The sequence below is a fragment of the Varanus komodoensis genome, unplaced genomic scaffold, assembly GCF_004798865.1.
Source record: "Varanus komodoensis strain SLA01 unplaced genomic scaffold, ASM479886v1 scaffold14_1, whole genome shotgun sequence".
In the NCBI taxonomy this organism is placed as follows: domain Eukaryota; kingdom Metazoa; phylum Chordata; class Lepidosauria; order Squamata; family Varanidae; genus Varanus; species Varanus komodoensis.
This window is the reverse complement of record NW_025335438.1, coordinates 24,731,112-24,755,889: the sequence shown is the minus strand read 5'-3', so window position 1 is coordinate 24,755,889 and position 24,778 is coordinate 24,731,112. Positions and strand designations below refer to the sequence as shown.

Sequence of the window (24,778 nt, the reverse complement as noted above, 5' to 3'; positions counted from 1 at the left end):
AATTCAAATCAGTTCAAGCAGCTTCACCAAAAAGGCCACTTATAAAACATGGATGCATCATCCTAATTTTGAACTTACTACCATGCCCGATTAGAAGTTGGCATTGCCATCATATTTACACCCAGATGGCATTTTTGTTTTACTGGCACATTGTTCCTCATGGGTCTGAAAAGAAAAATGTGACCCAGGCAGTATGGCTGCAATTTGCAATCAGTTTTTAACAATTTCTTGTTTAAAAAAAGAAAAACCAGAAAATGCAAATTATTTTAGGTTCTTCCTCATCTCTTCAATGTACCACTGCTCTACAACATAAGCAATTTGCAACCCATTGTTCATTTGTACTACATGAAGACAACAGAATAAAAACATATTTTAAAATTTAAACTGGGATTTGTGATGCAGATTTATTTAAAAGTCTTTTTCTGATCCTCATCATGGCAGTTACATGCTAAATACTAGATGTTCAAACCTTATGCAATGCATCCTCAGATATACAATCTAATCAGGATGACATGTATGAAGTTTGCAAATACTGTACACAGTTCTAAAATCACCATTTCCAGCTTCCATTAGTAACCATCATTGCAATATTCATAGTCTCATGATCTCCCAATGGCAGAGCATTTTGTTCTGATATGCACTAAATATTATACATAACTTTTGTTTACTTTTATAATGTGCCTACTTTAAAAGGCACAATAGTTAAATTTGGTCAGTGTTGTTTTATATTGGATTCTCTCTCTCCTATATATTTAACTGTAGCATTTGGGTTCCATCTCAGTTTTTATTCAAAGTTCATGGAAATCTACCAAAACGTTGTGCGGCACTCCATTTTATTCAATGGGGAAGCTACATAAATTAATGGACTTTTACAGCAATACTACCTCAGGTGGGACAAACTAAATACAATTTTGTAGAAACTCATGTTCTCTTACAAAATGGCTATCTTTTTCTATTGCTATGATATTTCTGATTCATTAGTTACCATATTAAAGGGGTTTTGTTTTGAAGTCCCGGATAGTATAGTACTTTGACTATTTCTTTGAGTGACATTTAAGTTGCATACAGTCACTTAGACAGAGTTAGTATTTCTGAACATAGATTTTGTTGTGTAACAAGTTGAACAGATGATACATTAGATACATTAGTTGTTACACAAGAACCAAATAAGTATGCAAAATGATGAACTTTTTTTTTTAAAAAACTTTGTTTACCACTGCAACTAAATCACAATAATTTTGACATGCCTCTGGCAGACAATTTAACCTCTTCATGAGTTTTAGAATGTCAGTCTTTGGAACAATAATAAGCCAGATGTAACAACTGGATATTTGTTTACTTTGCAATAAATCTGTCAAGGTGCAATCATATGCCCATTTAACTGGGAGTAAGGCCCACTGAACTCAATTCTCTTGGCTGCTTCATGGGAGCATTGGTCTAGCTCTGGTTGGAAATTATCCTTTGGTTGGAAATACTTCAAATTTACACCATGTACTAGGTATAACTGGATCCTGCAAGATAATAGGATGTGGCATGGAACTGACATTTAAAAGTGTGTGCGTAAATGGATATTAAAGACTCCTCCAGTATAAGATTTATCTGTGTAATAACCTCCTCCCAAAAAGAAGCAACTTCTGGACTTTGACAAAACATATATTTAAAAGAAGCTTTAGCCACAAATTGCAAAACCAGCATTTAGCTGAATTAGATAGTACCTTTTGTAGAGTCACTGCAGTATCCAGCAATATGAAAGAAGCTTTTGCTGAGTCATACTCTGCCTAAAATCCATAGATGCAACAGGTAGATGCCAAATTGATGGGAATTTTGTGGTGGTACTCACAATAGAATTTTATGGGGGTGCTCACAATAGATTATCACATCCCCCAAAATACCAAAGAACTCTACCTTTCAAATATAATTCTCTTTTATGTTTACATTTTGAAAAAAAAAAATCCAATCATTGAAGTCTGGAATTTTAATCAAGTGAGTAAATGATTTCCCTGATTTCTCCTGCACCAGTTGCACCCCAAGTAATATGCTCAGACACTTTTAGAAATTGCAAATACATTCTAAATCTAGAGAGTGGAAACTACTAAATGCCCAAACATCCACAGAACACTAGAAAATAAGAATAATTTTAAAATTTCCATTCAGTAATTAATATAATTTGGTTTTGCAGAAAAATAAATACTGGAAGGAATGCAGAATTGAAAGCTGTACTGGAATTTTAATGGTAACAACTTACTCTTCTAAACCATTTGATTAAATTTAGCCATAGGAATATTTCCAAGTTCTAATGAAGCAGCAATTACATCTGAAAAGGGAACTCAGCCAAAACCCCTACCATTCCAATTTCTCTCTCTCAAACATCCTGCTACAATATAAGCATTTTAATTTTGGTCACATATACATCAAATTTCTTGGAATATATGATTTATAGGTAATTCCACCTCACACAATAGCTGATCATTGAACTGTTCACTTTCAAAAATTCAAGTCACTGATCAGTAACAATCAGTGATCTTCCTGACTGAATTTTAAAAGGAATGAATTTTTGTTGGGTCTGACTCAAAAACATGAATAATTTCTTTCCTACATTTATTATATTATTCATCTGAAATTTAACTTTTGAACAACATTATAATAACAACAGTAAATTACTTTGGATTACATGAAATAACTATGCCCTAGAATTAGACAAATATTGAGTCTTTTAAATATTTTGAGGCTGAAATAATGCCAAAGCATATGAATGAAGCTGATAAAATGGGTAAGAGATTTGTACTACTCCTTTAAGGAATATAGGTTAGAAGGTTATATATGTCTAATTTAAGAAATTAAAAGATCTCAAAGCAGTAACTTCAATTCAATACTTATTCTTTCCACATAATCTTATTTTTACTTAAGTATCTGAAATAACTTTGGATACAAAACAAGAAGACATCATAATAGTGAAATGCAGTTTGTCCTATATGGCTGTTACCACATTCTGTATAAAATAAACTCAAATGGTAAAGTGTAACATAATCTTATCTCCAGCAAAGAACATAAAATAAGTTATAAAACTGAGGTAAGAACCATGATACTGAACCAAATAAAATATTTATGGTATTTAAAAGTAATTTGTCTATAATGTTTATTTGAAAAGAATTGGTGTTGAGCAAGTCAAGATTTATGAAGATTTTTAACTTTACACCCATTCACTGAACATCTGCATGCTTCCGATTTGCCAGCAAAGGTGCCATTGTTAAAAGTCTTTTAAAGGAGTATTCTGGAGCTACAATCTGATGGTATGTTTGGTGCCTTAGCCTTTTCAACTAATTATAACCTGCCATGTTCCCATTACCAGCTGGTAAATTTCATCAAATTGGAATTCATATTTGTGAATGTGAAAAATTAAAACAAGCAATTATCTTACATAATTAATAATATAAATAAGTGAGGAAACTGGTGTTTCTTTTCATGGGGCAAAACTGCTTTACACACTCCAGTTTAAAAGATTTCAGTGCAAAGAATTGTCAGTTATTAAATGTTATTTGTTTGGGTTAGGCACAGTTAGATATTGTAATGATTTACTTTGGTCCACTTCAATAAAATAATAGAATAGCACTGATGCCTAGACAAAGCAAGTAATTATTTGTTAAATCTTCTTCCACATTAGCACCATTTTAAATATATTGATATATGTCTGAAAAATTCATTTGATATCTGAATTACCCTACTGTAGATTAGATAATTCAATGAGCCTTATAGATCTACTATACTTACTCAGACATAAGTGTCAATGTTAGTGGCATTTATTTGCATGCAAGTATTTCTTTGGATTACAGTCATAACATGATGAGAATGGTTTTAAAATAGCTTCTCAATTGTAAGCTTCTCTCTTGTTTAATTTAGTTGTTCTGCGTATATGAACTAAGTCCGTTTTTCTCTGTTTTATCTTCTTTTGAGGAACAAGGAAAGTTATGAAAGAACAGTCCACTTTTCTCAGGATATAGCAAACTACAAAATGAGATATACAAAATGCTACTTGTAACAACAGATAAGATAAAGCGTACAAAGAAGAAAATAAGACAACTGGGCCCCATGAATGTACATGCATGGAAGAAGAAAGAAAAGCAATGTCAGGATGTCAGTGTACAACATTGATTATATAAGGAAATAAAGTTGTTTTCCAAGAGGAAAAAATGGAAATTGAGGAGTGGCAATCATCCCCTCCATTTAAAAGAGAATTAAGGCAATTTGTTAATGCAATTATGCATTGTGTGTATAAAAGAATAATATACCTATAAAATTTCAGACTTCTCATTCAAACACAAACCACAATAATTTATGTAAGTGGAAATAATTTGAAAGTACTAAGAATGTCACGTGTTTTCCTATTTTTCCCCAAATTATATTGATGGGGCAGCAAGGCTAGAATGAAGAGTCTTGAACACATATTTAAAATGTTATGGGAGCAGAAGAGAAAAATACACTGCTAGTTTCCTTCATACATGAATATACATGTAGTCCAAAAGTGTGAAACTTGTAGCACAGAATACTTCACTACAGTAAATGCAGCAAAAATAGGGATGCAGTTTCTCACACAAAGACCTTAGCTATCTCCAGTTTCATAAATATTCATAATCATTCCATGCACACTGATAAAAGAGTGCACCCTGAAATCCCTGTGACCTTGGTGTGCAACACTGACATCCATACTTTAGCCTTATGCATGTAATTATATACACACCTTTTAGCCTTATGCACTTCATCAGGCTTTCAATCAGAAAGAGCAAATTCATAGGAAGAATGCTAAGCTATTTGGACAGAAGGTAGTGAATCAAAAATTGCAAAACTTCTGCTTTCTAAAATAGCCTAAGTGACCTCTTACAATACTCTGACCACTCTACTGCAAGCAGGAGGCAACCCCTGTGAAGAGCGAATTCTGGCAAAGTTCTCTCTTCACAGATGATGCACAGCTTAAGCTATAATGAGTTTTTGGGTTACAAATGCTGAACGCATTAATATTCCTTGATGATAATTATCACAGTATAAGCACCTTTCCCAATGTGAGTAGCATAAAGCAACTGAAGCAGCATTTTTTACTATATCTGAAACAAGCTGCAAAATGGGATTTTCTACTCTTATAACCTGAGGTCAATATGCTTCAGCTATGCATAATAAACATTTCATCACCTATATATCTATATGTTCATTTATGAACTCCATCAATCTGTACTCTTTTGGGGAAATGTGCACATTCTCATTTGCTCTCCCATGTAGAACAGCAACCAGAGTTTATATTTAAAATATATTGTAATTATAAAGAAGAAGGTTGCATAATAACTATTCTACTAATAAGATAGATGACTGGAATGTCTGAAGATAAGAATAACAAATGAAAAATAACAGGCAATGCAAAATTTAATCTAAAAACTGGCCAAAAATGTGCACTATTTTTAAAAGTTTGTTTTCCCTTCTTGGTTCTTTCAGCTTCTACAAAGAAAGCATTTGACAGTATCCAGTTACTAGGCCACAGTTACATTAAATCTAACTGCATATAGCAAGTAAAATAGGGTCAAGCCCAGCAGAAAAAGTGCATACAGGGAACAGTTCTAACATTCCACCAATACAGGTAACAAAACCACAATTTTCAGCCTTGCACAAATGTCAGATCCAATACTACGTAAGATTCTGTTCGCTAAAGTTACTCCACAAGCCATTGTACATCTCATAGATTAGAGGTTTCTTGTGTTTAGTTATCTTTTGCTTGTGGTTGTGCATGTGCCACCAGGACAACATGTCTTCTAGTTTTTCTGCTAGCATAATATTTGATACAATCTACTGGAAGATTTGTATGTATTTTGTGATTATACGGTGATCATGTTGTGCAAACAAAGAAACATTAAACCATGTGTAGAAATTAGCATACTGAGTGTGATATTTTCTTCTTTTTAAAAATGAAAGAAATAACCTTCTGGTTCTTATATTGGTGAAAAGCTTTTAAGTATGGCTTTTGAATTTCAAAATATAAGCACGTAAGAACTATCTTGCTGCATAAGACTAAAAGTACATCCAATTCAGCAACTACTCCAAAAGTCCATGTAGGGACTGGCCCCACATTTCTCAAAATACAGAGCTCCGAGCTCGAAAGCTCAGACTCTGATCTAAAAGAAGAGGAGAGGCTGAAATGCTTTACTGAAATATCAAGGTTATTGAGTGAAATTAGCCAAGTGGCTTGTGAGAAATAGATTTCCTCTGGTTTGGGAAAAGACACTGCAGAACAGGAAAGGTCAGAGTGAGAGAGGTGTGAGTTAACTGTGCCAGTGGTCTGCCATCAAGTCAAACAAACAGACCAATTAAGTAAGGTTTGGCATTCTTGCATTCTGGCCCACAAGCAGCAAAAAGGGTGGACCTTTTTGAGGGTGGACCCAACCCCCTTTGGAACAGAAAGGAAGAGGGCCTCCTCCTGAAGCCTCCTCCTGGCGTGGGCAAGAGAAAACTTTACCAATCAGAGAGGTAACAATTTAATTATAACTCATTCTGTATTGCATAGCCATCCATGAGTAGCCTGCCTTGCTCAATAAAGGACTGTACTTCAGCAGCTTTTCACTTGATCTGCTGAAAAGGGGAGATGTGTGCTTACAGCAGTCCAGCAGAGAGAAGCTAGATATCCACAGGAACTCTAAAATACTTAACAAGCCATGATGGAGAGAGATATCCTTTGTAGCTTCATCCCCAACATCTAGTAACCCAAATGTATGTGTTGGGTAGGGGAGGAATCATGTCCCTTCTTGTTCTGGTTCTGATAATGGAGCTGTTTCCTCAAGGGGAATGTCACAACTGGATTCAAGCTTATGCCATACCCTTCCTATCTCATTTTTGTGTGCATGTAAATTTCAAAATCCCAAGCTCTTAAAAATATTCAGTCCCTCAAAGTTTAGCAGTCTTTAAACCTGCTTCAGGTCTATGTCATGCATCTTAAGATAGGAAATCAGCATGGAATACAGTATTCAACATGTTGTATACTCTTGTATAAATACCATAATTAAATTAAAGGACTGGTTTACAAATAAATGATTAAAAGCCATTGGTGAGGAGATTGTATAACACACTGAAATGAAATAATGGTCCTCTGCTTCAAAGGGGATCCATCAACAGATGGGAACTTGCACAATGAGTAATATCTCTTCCAACTGCATTTCTTTCTCTTTGCATAACAGAAAATGCTCATCTTGTCCAAGTGGAAAATGGCTACAACTTTTTGTTCACCAGATGATATCTCACCAAATTCTTATATATGTCTAAGCTTGGAAGAGAAGTGGTTTATTAATTATATCTCTATTCTGTGTTTTGTCTCTCATTCTATCATTACATGCTGAGGTAGGTGAGGCCCAGGGAGGTTGAATAACTTCATATCACAATTTGAAGCCCATATCTTCTATCTAAATCCTGCAGTCTCATATCCATGCTATCTTGGCTGACCAACATGTAGGCGGTTTCTAAATTTTCTCTCACACTATTAGGTAGGTGTCACTAACCTTGCTTTAACTGATCTATCCCTCTCGTGTGTGTATTTTTCTCCAAGCCTATACTATATTCAGCCTCATTTAGTTGCATTAATGTTCATGTTCCTTTCAAAAAATCAATCTGAAACTTCTCTAGAGGGAGGGGGCAATGTTACTTTTTGGTTTACTCCCAAAACTGAGTCTATACTGAGAACAGACAAATGGTGAAGAGGAAGGATTAGCACATGTACTGAATTTACATGATAAAAACCACCCTCATATTTTAAATGAATGGCAATTATTGTTGAAGTTATCAATACAAAGTAGATCAAATATTAAGAAGCATGTTTAATACAATTTCCCAAAATCTGTTCCATTAAATCTCAATTTTTAAATAATACAGAACCTTGCAGTATCAGATCTATATTTAAGACATTAATCCTTGATATAACAATTTTCCTTTATCCTTCTGCCACTTCCAGCTTGCACTACAGTCTTTTGCCAAAAGAAAAAAAAGGGGGGAGGGGCTGTGTTAACACAAACATGCCATAACTTTGTTTAATTATTCTGTGGAAAAACCCAAATTTTTGAAAGCATCAGCGATATTTGAACCTTTAATTCAAACAAAACTGAAATGATTCCAATGGTTGGTGAATGTCTGATGCCTGTCTAGATTCGTACTCTGGTAGAAAATGTCAGGTACACATTCTGTAACCAATGAACTTACATGCTGCCTAAATGCCTAAATATTGCATTTGTCTACATGGCAAAGCTTTAACTGCACCTTTTATGATATTTAACACTGTGGTTGATCTATTACACTGTATAATATGAGAGCGATGAACAGATGATGATATCCAAGGCTGACCATTTTCCCTCTTTTTAACACTGGTGCTTGCTTTGACTGTGCTGCAGAAGCACATTCATCATTTGCACTGATACATTCTGAAAAGTACTCCTTGCTAGCAAGATAAATGTGCTTAAATACCTGCTCTTTATTATAAACATGACTGTACATCTATTTTCTTAATTGAACAAAGTCTGTATTAATGTCCTTACAGAAACCTCACATTGATAAACTGAACTCCCAACACAGCACAAAATATGCTATAGTCATAATAAAAGGTAAACTGAGTGGGAGAAAAGGAAAGGGAACCAAGTACAGAGCAATTCATCTTGGTTATTAATGCATGGAAACTGCATGGCTGACCCTTTTATAGGGGAAAATTCTATGCACATCAAAACACATTTGATAAGCAGACAAGGCAATGAGAAGTGTGATAAAAATACATACAGAGATTAGATAAAACATTTTTTTCTAGTAAAATAGTAATTTTGTTAAAATGATTCTAACAACATGGCTTATGGTGATATATTGTGAGCAGTGACTGGAAAAAAGAAGTCATTTGGTTCACAAAGAAATATCAACTAATAAAACAAACAAACAAAAAATCTCCTTCCACTGGATAGCCTGCGGTGTATGCATTTATTCTGTAAACATTGTAACAATGATTATCTGTCCTTCCAGTCCTCAGTAGAGACTCCTGCTTTTGAAAATGTCTTGTGGTGTCTTACTAAATTCAGGCTATTTCAATTACTATTACTGCACATTAAAAATTAATTGCATTAAAGAATGGATTAAGGTTTAAATTTCAATTCTACAGTGGGTGTGCTAGAAATGACAGCTAAAAATCAATGCTCTCTGGCCCATAATCGGAAGTGTGCACGACAAAACACTATGGAACTGGCGTCATTGGTGAAGCTGTTTTAGACATGATAGCTTATTTAGGGGTCTATGTCAGCTCTTTTCCCACTCCTTTTTGTTTAAACTCTGCACATTCTCACTGTTTGCTGGGAGAACTGGGGAAAAACAGCTGACTAGCAATGGGCAATTCTTGTATGGTACATAAGAGAAGGATAAAATTCAGATTACTCTCTAAGTATAAATTTGCTTGTACTCTGTTAATGCTTAATTTGACTCACCAAAAGAGATGACAGTCTAATAAGTTCACTGAGAAAAAACAGACCAACAAACATAGTTCTTTAAATAGAAGGTGCTGCTTTAATCATGCATGAAGTCAAAACTGTGTAATCTTAGTGTTGGGACTTGTGCACAAATTATGCTTTTGTTTGATTACTATTCAAGTTATACTATACTACTGAAAAGGGTCCAATCATGGTTACCAATGCTAGGGTCACTGCTCTTCCTGAAGCCACTAGAACCTCTGCTGGTACTGAAGATAAGAATTGGCCATGTTCATGCAAAACAGCAAACTAGGATTGCAGATCTTTGTTTATAATGTAAGGCTTGTGCATATTGCATGCAGTCTACCTGCAGTTGCTTTGCAGGAAATGTTTGTTCAGGATGTTGTCCATCATGTCACTCTCTTTGCTACTCAGGCTCACACATGTTATGTGTGTGTTGTTGATTTATGAGTTTTAGTTAGTCTGGGAGTGGGGAGTCCGTGATCCCAAATCTGAATGACAATTACATCTTTTCTTGGATTGTTTAACAGTCATCCTGGTGAAATTGAGCAATGTGGGAACAAACAGGTTGGATGTCTTTACACACAGTTTATTCACAATAATTGCATGGTGCCCTGATCTCCAACATTCTGTTGTATTGTTCTGTGTAACACAGATGAGACACTTCTTTGCGCTCTCATTTTCATGCAGGAGTTGCCTAGCTTTTTAGCTACCTAGAACATCTTAGAACACCATAAATAAATAAAATGTTGGAATAACCCTATGGCACCTAGGTAGCATCTAAAGAGACAAATAATAGTTCAGATTTTCAGATGCAAAATGGGAGACAGCATTCTGATCCTGGAGCTGGAAAATGGAGTTCCTATACATGTTGCCCTGCACCCTCACAACTAGCACAGACAGAACAGTTCTCAGACAATGGGAAAGTCACCTTGGACTAAAGCAAAGGGGAAGGGTGGGAAAGGAGACAGGAAAGGCCGTGATACAAGGTTAAGGTAAGCATAATGATAAGGATAGTTGCTTTGGGCATATGTTCTCAGGGACTGCTGGCTGTGATCCATTAGAATCAGAATCGGAATATGAAGAAGAAGGGAAGGGAATTTGGCAGTATGAGTCCTACCAAGACATTGGGATGAAAGAAGCAGAAGTGCTTATTTCAAGGCCAGACACTTCAGGTGGGGAGACAGTTCCTGGGAATATTGAACCCTGAACATGGGAATTTCTCAGACTCAGCCCTGGCAGCCCAAGTGCTTGACCCCATGATGAGGTGTCAGCAGAAGTGGGAGGTCCAATTAGACAATCGGCACATGGAGAAGAGGCATGCTCACTTTCAGAATGTACCTCCCAAAGGGGTGGGGCCCAGGCATGCTCAAAAGGAGAGTTCCTGGAAGTGAATACTAGATTGGGTTCAACAAACCACTTTGTGCATGCTCAAAGATTCATTCTGGGTGATCAGTGCATTTTTGGTCAACCTAGAACACTTTTGCAAGGAAAGCAGTCTGTGGCCTATGAATGGATGAAAGAATGGCTCATGAGAAGTGGGAGGATGAGGAGGTACAAATTGCTTCCATCACTCCTCCTGCTCTGCACAGGATGCCTGTAAGCCTCCAAGTTGAGGGACTTACAGGTTTCATGATAGGACTGTGCCCTAAAATCCTAACAAGTGTAGGGACCTTTAGGAATACCATCATGGCAATCTATGAGTTACTAAGTGATTCTCCATATGAACTGAAAGCACATGAGGTTACAATTTTAAGTGTTATTTTAATCTGTACTTCATCCCAACTATTCACATTTCTCAGTAGGGATAACACATGATAAAATATTGCTGTTAAATATTTAACATTTCTTTGTATTATGAAATCTTAGAATAGTAGAATTGGAAGGGGCCAGAGGCCCATTGAGGGCATGGATTTCCAACCTCCTGTTCAGTGCAGGTCTCTTCGTTAAATCAGTTGCATCTTGAATCATCTCAGTTTAACTTACTATGTGGTCTATGGGTGTAGGAGTATGGTTCATGGGCTGCAAAATAACTACAGCTGCTCTACACTTGAGAATAAGGTAAACTACTAAAATCACTGGGAAGATTGAAGACTGGGGCTAATCGTTCTACTGCCATATATAGGCTAAGGAAGACAGTGGGGTGGTTCATGTGATCACAGCAAGGAAACAAAAGAATTTATTTACCTTGCTATGTGTACCATTTTCTAGATTCCCCTAATTGTTCTCACTGGCAATTTGCCAAATCATATGAACTGGGCAGAATGACTTTTGTGTGTGTGTGTGGTGGGGGGCAATAACCTCCAAAGAATCCAACATCATTAAATGGGAAACTTGAGACTTGTTGTCCTCTCAGTCATGCTGCCAGGTTTGGATGACATGACAGGCAATGCCAGGGATGGTAATGAGAAGAATTTGTGCAGCACACAGCCAACACAAATGGCAGCGTTAATAAGCCACCATAGCTGAAATGGTTCAAAGCAGGTCACTAGGTATATGTGTACCTTGGTATCTGCACAGATGTACACTTATATTTGGATTGCCTTATTAGAGATTCCAATCACAAAATTGTTGAAATGTTACCTATTATGTTTGAAGTAAGTATGAAACTTGTTGAAAAAGACGTAAATATTTGTTGCTTTAATGTTCTGCAACATTTAAGATAAAATGCAGCAAATGTCAAACTTATCATGCCATAAAATCTGTCATATGTTGTGTGTTAATTGTATATGTTGTGGCTTCTCTGGTACTACCTTCATCTACCTTGCTGGTTCAAACGTATCTATTTCTTACTTTTGCTTCAATATGAGGGTGTTAATTGAAATTCTTACTGAAGCCCAAATCATACAGTAACACTGTGATGCTGTTGTTTCCAAAATCACTCTCTTGTAGTAAGACTCCACATGTCTGCCTCAATGGGTGGACTGGTTACCATACAAATCAACAAAATCATGTGTCAATCTCCTATGTAGAAAGATGTGGAGGGACCCTGTGATTGACCTCATCTATGTCTCCAAATGTGGAAAATTCATATAGGTTTTCCTGCCCTTATTTCCATTTTTAAACATTAAGACTTGGGTGTATGAAACTCCTTGCTACAAGGTAACTTCTGCTATAAAATCTTTAAGCACTGCCACATGCAAAATCAACCCCTTGTCCTTTAAAGTTCCCCAGGTATGGTGTAAGCATGGAATTGAATGTGCCATTAGAGAGAAGAAAAGCAAAGCTATTCATTAAGGGTATTATAGATATGCAAGGCAAAAATAGTGTATTTATAAAATAGTAACATTGAATTGCTTAAATGTACTTAAATATCCTTGATCACCATCCTTAAGTGCATGATCCCCAATTAAGTGGGCATCTAGTGGGTGGTTTACTTGGACTTCCAAAAGGCTTTTGACAAAGTTCCTCAACAAAAGCTCCTGAGCAAACTAAACATTCATGGAATAAAAGGCAGAAGAGGAGAGGTCCTCTTATGGTTAAAGAACATAAGATAGAGAGTGAGAATAAATGACAATTTCTCCCAATGGAAAGATGTCACCAGTGGAATCCCGAAGAGTTCTGTATTAGGACCAATGCTTTTCAACCTATTCATAAATGATCTGGAATTAGGAGTCAGTAGTGAAGTGGCCAAGTGGCCAAGATGACACTAAACTTTTTAGAATGGTTAAAATCAAAAGGGACTGTTAGGAGTTCCAAAGGGATCTCTCCAAACTGGGAGAATGGGTATCAAAATGGCAAATGCAGTTTGGTATAAGCAAGTGTAAAGTAATGCATATGGGGGCAAAAAATCCTAACTTCAAGTATACAGAGATGGAACTGGAACTAGCAGTGACTGAGCAAGAAAGGGATCTTGGGGGATGAGTGGACAGGTCAATGAAAATGTAGGATCAGTGAGTGACTGCTGCAAAAAAGATAAATTCTATGCTATACTTAATTAGGAATGGGATAGAAAATAGAACTGCCAAAATCCTTCCCTTCCTACTGGAATAACCCTTTCAGCCCCTCTCTGAGTGTACTTTCCTGACCTCAGAGAACAACTGCCATTGTTCTTTCCACTCCAGCTGTCAGAGGGAGGGTGGGCACAATTCCCTCTTCCAAGGCTGAATGTACAGTTCCCTCTTCCAAGGCTGAATCTCTAACCTTGGAACTGGGAAACTGAAATATCATATAGCCCCTCAGACATTGTCTAGGGGCCCTAGGATTTCTGTGTGAGCCACTAGTGCCAATATCTAGATATTCCAGAAGGTTCCCACAAATAAAATTGACTTATTCTTCCTTATCTCTGAGCACACTCCCTTCAGCCAAGAACCATTAATTCTTCTCTGCAACTGACTCTTACTGAACTTTTTTGGATTTGCTGACCAATCACATCCTTTTTAGAACTTGTAACTGCAAATCAACTTGTTGACATACCTGACCAATTCAACCAACAGTAACTTCTTTCCTATGCATTTAAAACTCACCCTGCCATGGGTCAGTAATATTCATCCCTAGGTAACTCAAGCCACTAAACTTATTCATGGACTAAATTCTCAACTTGTTCTGATGCTTTTACACTAAAAGAATATAAACAGAGTGAATGTTAATTTTAAACAAACATCATACAAAATCAAAGTTTTCTAAAGATACTTCAGCACAATGGCAACTTTTCATTTCACTTCCAAATACTATTTTCAAATAACTGGAAATCTAAAATGAAACAAAACAGTGGATTTGGAATGGAAAGTTTGGTGGGAAATATAAGCAAAGGTTTGTAGTGTCATTTAAACTGTGTTTATAATACAAGTTTTTCTAAAGAGTGAAAAAGAGTAATCAGGAAATACTTATAAACTAATGATTCTATTTAGAACCCAAATTCAAGAGAAAGTCATGGAAACTTCCCCCTCTGCTTAATTATACCTACTATATATTGAGATGGTTTTACCAGAAGCATTTCTTTTAAACAACATATGATGAATAATATTATGAGTATAGGCAGCAAAGCTAAAGCAACATCAATAAAGTATGACAGGATACCAGAAGTTTGAAGTAAACTGATTGGTGTGCAGAGAAGCAAAAATGTTCACAACATTCCCGAAGATCTCTTGTGTTACAGTGATGTTCTACAGCAAGTTTGGCATCAAGAGAATAAAGGAGATGGGAAGTAATAACAACAATAAAAAATAATATGGTACAAAGGGACCCCAAGGTGTAGTAGTCATCCCCATGCAACCATCACCCTTCAATGCAATTTACTGATGTTGCTTCATTACAACAAAGCATATAAAGGGGATGGGGTGGAGAAATATTCAGGCTTGCTATTTAAAGCTACATGATTTGCAGCACCAGCCATCATGAGTATTGACCTAGGACAACAGCTTCATAAAGGATTTTTCTTATGCAAAGAATGAAATGAACAATATTTCAACAATCTGTTCTCAAACGGTCTAGTTATTTAAAGGGATGGAGAAACTTGATGGGGAGAAGCGATACATTAAACCTTAACACAGAAATTCTTAGGGGAGATATGTTTGGACAAAATGTAACATTTGGTGGATTTCAGACAGAATGTTTGAAACTGCAGAGAATGGTTCTTATATCTACAGTGCTGTTGATACTGACAGAAGACTAGATTCTTGGGGGAAGAAAATTTGTCCTCATTCTGCTTGAAAGGGAGGTTTTAAGAGTTACCTTTGTTCATATATATATATATCCATACACATGATGGGAGTGTCTCCTGATTGTTGTAAAACAATGCATTATTCTGGTAAGCTTTGGCAGATATACTATAGTTATTGTGGGCTCATCCCAAAACTGGTGATTTTTGGTTTAGCTTTCTAGCATTTCTGGAAGGATGTAATAAAGAAAATATAGTAAACTGTGGGTTAAGGAACAAAATCCTGCTCAACCATAAAAAAATTCAATATTTAGTATTTATTCCATTATTGCACTGATTTATATTCATAGTACTTTTCTTGCATTAAATGATTGCTCCTTGGGAAAACCCCATGTGGTTAAGTATTATCCCGTTTGCAAAATTAAGAGTTAGGAGACTTGTTCAAGGCCACAGGATGAATCAATATAAAATCCAGAAGTACAACTAAGACTTCTGCATCCCAGTCGTGCTATACTACAGGCACTGCTAAACTGAGATTTTAGAAGGTCATATTTGAAAAGAGACCAAGGCATGGGCGAGGATATTAGTAAAGGAGGAGACATGATGCCTAATCTGCAGGTACGTAACATTCCAAACCATTCAAGAATTCCTATATGAAGAGTAGGTTTGCAGTGTGCCAAAGTTTTTTTTTTTTTTTTTTAAGGTTAAAATAAGACTGCCAGCTATTTAGAAAAATAAAAGAAATGTCAAAAATTAACAATTCTTTTTGCTGAGACATTTGATTGAGCGGGCTGGGAAAAGGTTACAAGAGCAACATTATGTAATAGAGATTGAAAAGAAAGGCAAAAAGAGATGTTCATGAAAACAGCAACTTTTACTCAAAATAGTACCAGAAAGAAATAATAATGAGAATGGTGTGATGAAGAGTTTCACCAAGTGATTTGGGAGTACTGTACATCCACCATCAAATCAATCAGACAACAACCTAGACATTCCTTGTGATATGGGAGGGAGGGATACTATTTCTTAGCATGTAAACCTCTCAGCCTAATTGGTGAGAATCCGCAATGCTTCCCACAAATGGTAAGCTAGATTTTGATTGGATGGTGCCTATGACAACACAAGTAAGATCCTAGGATGGGAAAGAAAGGTATCCAAGCCACCTGGCAGGAGGTGAACTAAGCATCAATCCAAGGTACCATAGACGAAAGTGGAGTTATAGTTATTATAAATCATAGCTAACATTAATACTTTCACTTAACAGATTTGGTGAGGTCCAGCATCTTCTTACTGCTGCTGCCCGAACTGGCTGCCTGTTCTGTGTGTACAATGCAAATGTTCCATATGAGATTAGGCAAATGCATTTTCTTAAACAAAAAAGGTAAAAAGATAGGAAACAATCCTCACAAAATAATTAATATCCAGTGTGCTGTGTCAAAGTACTGGCTTACCATTATGTGGAACAGAGAAGAGGAAATACTTTTCAAAGTAAGGATCATTGAGTATGTCACTGGTTAATTTCTGCTCTATGTTCCTCATTAGCATTACCCTCAAGTTTCTGATTATCATATCCAAAATATTAAGACATAATAAGTACGAAGGTGCATGTAATTGGATATTAACCAGAACATACTTGACTGGGCAGGAGGTAGGGCCTTGCTTAAACTAATCCTGATATATATTAATCACCAATTAATGAAGGGGTTTCAAATTCCTTTTCTATTACAGAACACCAGAGTGCCTAAACTTTTTCTAAGAAAATGAACTGGAATAACAGGATAGGAAAAAGGAATGCCTTAATTTGAGAATGGCGTGAATCACTGAGGTTATACTATCTGTGATTCCCCCCTGCCCCCACTTTTCTCCCATCTGAGGAAATTAAAATGTAGTGTGCCCAGCAGTCAAGATGGGGTGTACAAAGTGGCTTAAACAGGACACAGTCATTTCAAGAATGTCCCTACTGCATGTGTGAAAAAGATCTGTCAGTGCTGATCCGCCATTTGGCTTTTAGGGTACTGCCGAATTTAAGGAATCAGAGGTACTGCTTCCATGCACCTGATGCATCTCTAAAGTTTACAGGCGTAAGGTTCTTTAGGCTGCACCTGGTTGCCTGCCTGTCCACACAAATCACAAAGAGCATTGCAGAATCAGAGCAGGCTGTGCACTCTGCACTCCTGCTTTGAGTCAGGGGTGCTTGCTGGAAATGGCGCCTGACAGAAACAGTACTTATGCATTTGGCTGCACACTGCAACATCAAACTGACACATTAGAAAATGTTATAAGGATATATTCAATTACAGAAGTTATTTTGTGATTCAGTGCTAGAAGTTGCTGTGGGGGAAATGAGAGATGATAGAGCAAGCCAATGTGCAACATCTCTTCTATGGCTTGTATTTGGACTTTACAGATTGTATCCCATGATAAAATAGCTGCTTGAGGTAAATGAAACATCACTCAAAGAACAAAATTCTTAATGCACATGGAAACCTCTGAACAAATATCTGTATCTAGTAAGGGAGCATATTACCAGTTGTTTTCCCAAACAATGCACCTATGTGATAAACAAAGTGGATGGATTTTCTTAGAAAGTTGGGATCAACATGGTAATTGAGCATTTAAAAATTCGTACTCAAGCAATAAACAAACCTTGTTCACAGCAACTGAGTATGTAACATAAACTGAAACCCAATGAAACAAAAAAACGTATCGCAAGGTTATAGGCTTTGATTATATTATTTCCACAAAAGCTATGACTGCATTTGGATGTCACAGTGAGCTGTAGTTTAATGTGATGAAAATGAGCCATGGCAAACCTCAGATTTCTGTCTTACTCCTGCCCTGGCATGGCTGTGAAGGGGAATGCATAAGTGTTGCTTATTAATTGCAGATTATCCTGTAAACATGTCAGACTGTGATTAATCTTAATTATGGCTTGCTTAAAACAATCTAAAGTAAAACCATGGGTAATAAAGCTGACTTGTTTAAACAAGCTATACTTAGGATTAACCACAGTTTAGAATTTAAATGAAGTGTTAAACTATGGTTAATTAAAAGGTAATTCTATCATAAATCAAGAGATTTTAATTAATTAATCATGAGACTTTTTCATTTTACCCTATTTTATTGTTTTTACATTACTTTTGTTGTTATTATAGTTACCATTGTTAATAATGTATTTTAAACAATGATTTAAAATACTGCTATATGTAAACCAGTCAGATATTGATATTGCATTATGTATAACCATTATAAATACATATATCAAAAAGTTTACTCAGAAGTTTACTGAGAACGGGACTTATTCTCAAGTAATATGGCTATGTGGTTGCAGTTTTACTAATGTAAATAATATTAGAGCATGCTATGGATCATATTACTTGATGGACCAAGTGTTAAACCCCTGATGAGTCATGACGTGTGCCCAGTCCATGCAGGCAGGCTGAATACATAAGCCCAAGCCAGGGTTGCTGTGCCATGCAAACCTAGCCACCAAGAGTTATTTGAAGGTTAAACAACTCTTGCCTAACTGTTGCTTGTTTTGCTGGTATGCAAGGGAGATTTAACTCATGGTGAGCTGCCTGTCTTAGGAGAATCAACTCATAATTTCCTTTTTGAAACATCTTCTCTAATGTTCTTAAACATGCAATGCTATGTTGTTCTTCATGAATTCTACATCTTCCTATATTAATATAGAGGCCAAAACGGACACGACATAGGACATTACTAAGTTGATCCCTCAAGTTTGTTTTGAAGAAATGCTTTACCATTTTAATTAGATCAAGTGCTCTGTGACAGAAACTTATAACACATGCATGTCTTTTTTTAGATCCCCTGAAGTAAAAAGGCACAAGAGAGGAAGCCTGTTCCCCCTACCCTTTTTCAGATGGGTTCATAGCAGCTTTGGGCAAGTAATGTCAGATACAGGAAACAGCACAGGGGAAAAGGTTAATTCAGCAGGGGCTGTGCTGCTCACGCAGTTCCACCACTCCAATCCAGTTAAAAGCCCACACTTCATGCCTCTTTAAATGTTATTCTTGGAAACTCCTTTCTGCTGACTAGCCATGGACTTAATGTCATTTTTTTTTCTTTAAAAAAGTTAATGTAGTTTTTTCATTCGTTTGTTGCAATGTCATACTGTTCACTACTCTGGAAACTGTTTGGATGTGGAGCAGTTGAGAAATACTGTAAATACGTAAATAAATAAAATAAAGTTTTAAAATGTCTGTAGATATGAAGCTTGATGTACTTTATCAGGGCTGCTTTGGCCTTAAAAAGCACTGACTTAGTTCACATGATCAAGTGAAGAGCCACAGTAGTGTATTTAAATTGCAGTATGCAGTCACTTTTTAAATAATAAGCACTAGGGTGCAACTTTGTTGTGTCATCTCAACTAGGGATGTGCAAGGAATCCACTTGGGGTGGGAAATCTGTTGGATTCCCCAGTTTAAGCTTCCCAGACTCTGATCTGGAGGGTGGCAGTCATGATTGTGAGTTCCTGGTGAGCAGGCCTCAGCTTACTGCACAGCTGATGCACAAACGAGGTCCTTCCATACATGTGATGCAGAAGCTCCTATGGTTTGTGCAGAATTCAGATGGACTATAACTGGAACAGGAGGGTGGACAGAGGGGCTATCGGGAGGGTGGATGGGGCTGTGCATACACATCTGGCTGTGTCACATCTGTACAGGTTGCCTTCCAGTGGCATCCACAAGGCTCACAGACTTCCTCTGTGCTCAGCTCACTTCCTCAGCAAGGGACAAGTGCTAGATGTCATCTGATGGGCAGGTGTGAATTGGGTTCCAAGAAGGCTCAGCACATCCCCAGTGTAGATGCAAGCTACACTCCAATAATCCATGGACGTATTTTATTTGCTATACTAGAAGAGGGATGTAGTAGGTGTTCTGATGGCTGAAATGCACGTGCCCAAAATGCCACCATTCTCCTTTTATCCTTTTTCAGTCCTCCACACTCCTGATGTTGCCATTACTAACAAGTCCAACCGCATTAGCAATCTCCCTGCCTTTCTCTTAATTTGTGGATCTAAATTGTAGTAAACCTTAAATAAGTGCTTCCTAAAGTCAAAGAAAAATATGCAAGCAAGTAGTCCTTTTATCAACAGTTTTGCCACAGAGATACACAAACATTTCAATGGCTCTTCATTAGCAAACAAATCAACAAGTGATATTTTAATGCATGACTTTATTCCATCTCTGTGGGGACCATAGTTGAGAGTGTGATGTACAGTACAGAGAAAGGAATCATCAGCCACAATGTCCCAGGGCTCTCTCCATTGAGGACTTCTCAGCCTCTGCTTAAAGAGTGCATTTAATTGACTGATAGACAGTAGCTTCTTTGTTCACAGAAGACAGCGAAGTAATGGCAGCTTGAAAATCGTACCATCTACAGGGTCTCCTGAGACTAGTAACAGGGGGATATGTGTCAGGAATAAATAAATAATCTAATTATTAAGCCACTTCCTGTCAAGTTAACTCCAATTTGTTGGCTTTTGAAGGCAACAAAACGAGGCATTTTTCCTCATTATGCTTCTCTTTTTATACCACTGGTAATCACAGGCGGATTAAAGGGTGCCTGATTGGTTTTTTTGTCAAGGAACTGAGAAGCAGCCAACAGTATAGAAAAACAGAGTTGGGGTTAGAAGAAATTTCATGCTTGTCTCCTTTCCAGCTCCCTAACAGCCCACACTGCTGCCCCATACAGTGCCGCCAGCTGTACAGCAAATGTGTACCCCTCCAACTGCGGCCTACCAGGCCACAAGCTCCATCCTGAGAGCTGTGAGATGCCTCACAATCTTGGCAGGTAGCTACTGCTGTCATAGGCATAAAATTCTAAAGGTGACCTACGAAACCCTCTTAGCTAACTAAATGCAGCAATATGAGCAGCTGAAGTTTAATGAACACACATGCACACATGCATTCTCTATCTCTCTCATGCACACTTATTTCTTTTCTCTTCTCTTGAAAGCATTTACTTGACCCAACAACAACAACAGGAAGCTTTTTAAAAATTACCTGAAGAAGCATATTTGGAAAAGGAGCATTTCTGATAGGAATGCTTCCATTTTTTAAATGCTGGATAAATGAATACACAAGACAGACAGGGATCTGTATATATTTTAAGGAAAAGGAAAACTGGGTGAACCTATGACAAGCATTCCTTTTTATTTTTCCTCTAACAATATCAAGACATCTGATGAAATCTAAGCTGCCTGAAGATAATAAAATATTAACAAAACAGCATATTCGAGGTCTGTATTGGCTGGAAAGGTGGAACAGAGATTTTACAATTGATAAAGACACATGAAGGGTTCCTTCAGGCAGAAGGCTGGAGGAGAAGAATGATTTTCAGGGTAGCAAGAGTTTTAAATACAGAAAAAAGGGTAGCTGCAGTGTGCTTGTACCTGTCCTTGCCCCTTTTAGGCTCTTGTAATTATATTGGTTAAATTATGCAGATAATTAAAATCTATTCATATTTACTAGCTGCTTCATTGCTACTTTGAATCTGGTTTTCAGTTACAGTCTGCAAATTCCCTCTTTGCACAAATTCATACTAAGCAGTAACACTTCATTTTACGTAAGTTTTATCTGATGTCCCCACACAGAGCTGCCAGCTGTACAGCAAATGTGCAGCTTGCAAACCAAGGCCTACTAGGCCACAGGCTCCATCCTGTGATCCGTTAGGCACCTTGCTGTCATTGGCAAGCATTCCTTGCTATCACTGTTACCATCTCTCCACACTAGACAGAACTTAGAATCATCTGATTATTAGAATTTGTGGCCCACATTCCATTTTATCCTTTATTTAATCTATCCCCAGATCACACATTTGTTTAAATGTTTTGGCTGGTTTACAAATCATGCAGCCATCTGCACAGTAGGTGTAACACCATTTTTTAGATAAAAGTTATATTACAAATCAACAAAGATAAAGTCATTCAAAATGCTTCGGTGTTTGTTATTCTGCCTGGTTTGCTTGGACCAACTCTAAGAAATAAATAGAATTATCTGTAAATCGATGAACATCTATGAAAAACAACACCCAGCAGAACACGGAGCTTGCTCCATTACCTACGTTAATATCGTGACAGCTGAGGAGAGATGACCTGGCCCACTTCTCATCTCTCCTGTACAGATGGCTATTAAAGAGAAAGTATCCCTTTTGTATGGTCCATGTAGAAACCCTTTATGAGCTTTTCAAATAAGCCAGCATTGCCCACATGAGGGTAGCTTTCTGTAGTATTAAACAAAGCAGATTTCATCTTTTTTCTCTCTCTTCAGCTTCTCATGAAACAAACCACAAATTCTCCAGATTTAACAGCCAGCCTTAAATGTGCAGTCATTGCCCCTTATAATCCTGCACTTACAGTTAAGTTATTGGAAATGTTATGGCAACAATTAGTATGAGATTTCAACATAGCAAATGTGTTAAAAACAAAATAGATGTTTCTTTTCCACTGTTTCACTTGAAACTAATTAAAAAGTGAAGTATCTGCTTCCTCACCATGTATACCAATTCCCAGCTGACACTAAATTTATACTGAATTATGCCATTTATCTAGCAGTACAATACTATGGCTGCTGAACAGCATCTAGATGGCCACAGGATTTTTCAGATCCCCAGGTACAAATTCAGAACATTGTTCTGCCCTCCTATCCAGGGATTCATGCTCAGATCCACATTCCTCTCTTACACCTGGTGTGGAAAGAACATCACTGGCTGTGCCTTCTTTGCCTCCATGCTCCTCCTGCTTTCCATAGTGTGGGGGATTACGGGTCTCCCAGTAGGACTCTACCCTAAAGCATACCTATTTGACTGGTAAAAAATAATTTTCATTCTTTGGAACAGAAACTAACAAACTTGTTTGGCCTCTTTGACCTGGTTCACATGTCTCAATGATGATTGCTTATTGACACCACTTGTTATATGTAAACTGCCTCCCAACTGCTTGCCAGTTTGACCTTACATCCATTTAACAAATAATGTTTGAACTTTGAGAAATAACAGAGAATGTTATCCCAACAATAAGCCATGGATATCATACCAAGCATATCTTGGAATGGCATGGGAGCAGCATGCATGCTTGCTTGCTTTCATAGGATCACAAATAGTCACTCTGAGATATAAGCTTTTCTCTCTCTCCACCTGACACACACTCACACTCTATTTTAAATTTTTTTTTGGAATTTATATTATTTGGTAGCAAGGCTTACAAGACACACAAAATAAACGTATACATAATATATATAACGTTTACATACATACATAACACTGGAATGCTGATATACATTTTCTATGCATGAAAACAGCCAGTGGAAGGGGGCACTGGGGACAAGGAACTCCCAGGCATGGACTAGCCTCACCCCTCTGAGCTCGAGTCCATGGCAGGGCACCAACAGAGGTGACAGACCCAATTAAATGAGCAGTGATCAGAGAGGAGGTGTGATCACTTTCAGAGATCTCCTCCCAAAGGGATGAGCACAAGATGATTCATACAGAGAATTTTGGAAAGTAATTACTAGATTGGGTTCAATAAATTGCTCTGTGCATGCTCAGAGACTCAGTCTGTGTGACTTGAACAATAAAGAAGGTTGTAAGAAAATGGGCTACAGTGTGTTTGTTTGTAGGAAGAACTTCAGCTCCCGGTACTTCCTTATTCAGCCTGACATGCAAAGCAAAGGAAAACATCTCCAGAACAGACTGAACATGACAAGCAGATCAGATGGTATATACTCTAGAGTGGGCGAAAAACTGGCCCTGGTGAGAAAGTACAAGTTAGGGATGGAATAATGCTGAGAAGTCCCACTAATTTGATCTCAATGGAGTTCCTGCCTACTTCCAATCCAATGAATTGGAAGCAGGTAAAGTCAGGTTTTCCCCCCATTTACATTCCTCTATATGATGGGCCACAGACTACCCAATTTTTAAAAATCCCATTTTGCATGTTTTGTGCAAATCAGCACTGGAAAAGCACGAGCACTCATGTAATCAGCCAATTTATGCAAACTGGCAACCAAACAGTATGAGGCTATTGTACAATTTCACGTAAATTTCCTTTGCACTTTTAAAATATGCAGATCATGGCCTGTTATAGAGAAGTAATTCTACAACCATCTTAGTACAGGTGAACTAGAATGTGGGGGCCAGTCTAGGACCCCTACTGGATTCTACACATAACCTTATTTCCTAGCCTCTGATTCCCCTGTGAGAAACTTGCCTTCTTGTGAGTAAAGATATTGCGCAAGGTCTGGACCGCTAGATAGTGATAACAAAGATAACCTTTGTCTAAACAAACTCTGCATGAGTTTTGTGTACAAATCAGGGCTGGTAAGAAAAAAACATGCATATGTAGTTACAATTGACGAACACTGGAAAGTATATTTTTGACCCCCCCCCTTTTTTTTTTTGCTAAAAACTAGCAAAATAATTTAAAAGGAAGAACTAGCAACAAAGTTTAAAAGGAAAACTGTCCTCCACAGTTCAGTCCCAGGACACATCCAGCAAATTATGCTGCTGTGTTTCATAAAGGGATTAGAAAAAAATTAACAACCTTAACACATTCTCTGTATGCTGTATTGGACAGGACACATTTCCTCACTGTAGTGTTCTAACTGGCTCCTGTGCTTCTCCTTTCTCTTCTTCATCCCCACATATGGAACAATCTAAGATTCTGCAAATTCTCCAA

General features: G+C 37.2%; 1 protein-coding gene across 6 annotated transcripts in view; it reads right to left on the bottom strand.

The window, feature by feature from the left end:
- The window catches only part of ZNF521 (zinc finger protein 521), a 262,267-nt gene that overhangs the window by 71,135 nt on the left and 166,354 nt on the right, over positions 1 to 24,778 (bottom strand). The window contains exon 6 of one of the 6 annotated variants that reach the window (XM_044424361.1): positions 14,232 to 16,396. The exons of the other annotated variants lie outside the window; for them this stretch is intronic. Within the exon in view, the coding sequence (XP_044280296.1) occupies positions 16,332 to 16,396 (65 nt within the window). The 3' untranslated portion in view covers positions 14,232 to 16,331. Of the gene's footprint in view, positions 1 to 14,231; positions 16,397 to 24,778 lie in introns of those variants that run through there. 6 annotated transcript variants of the gene reach the window in all.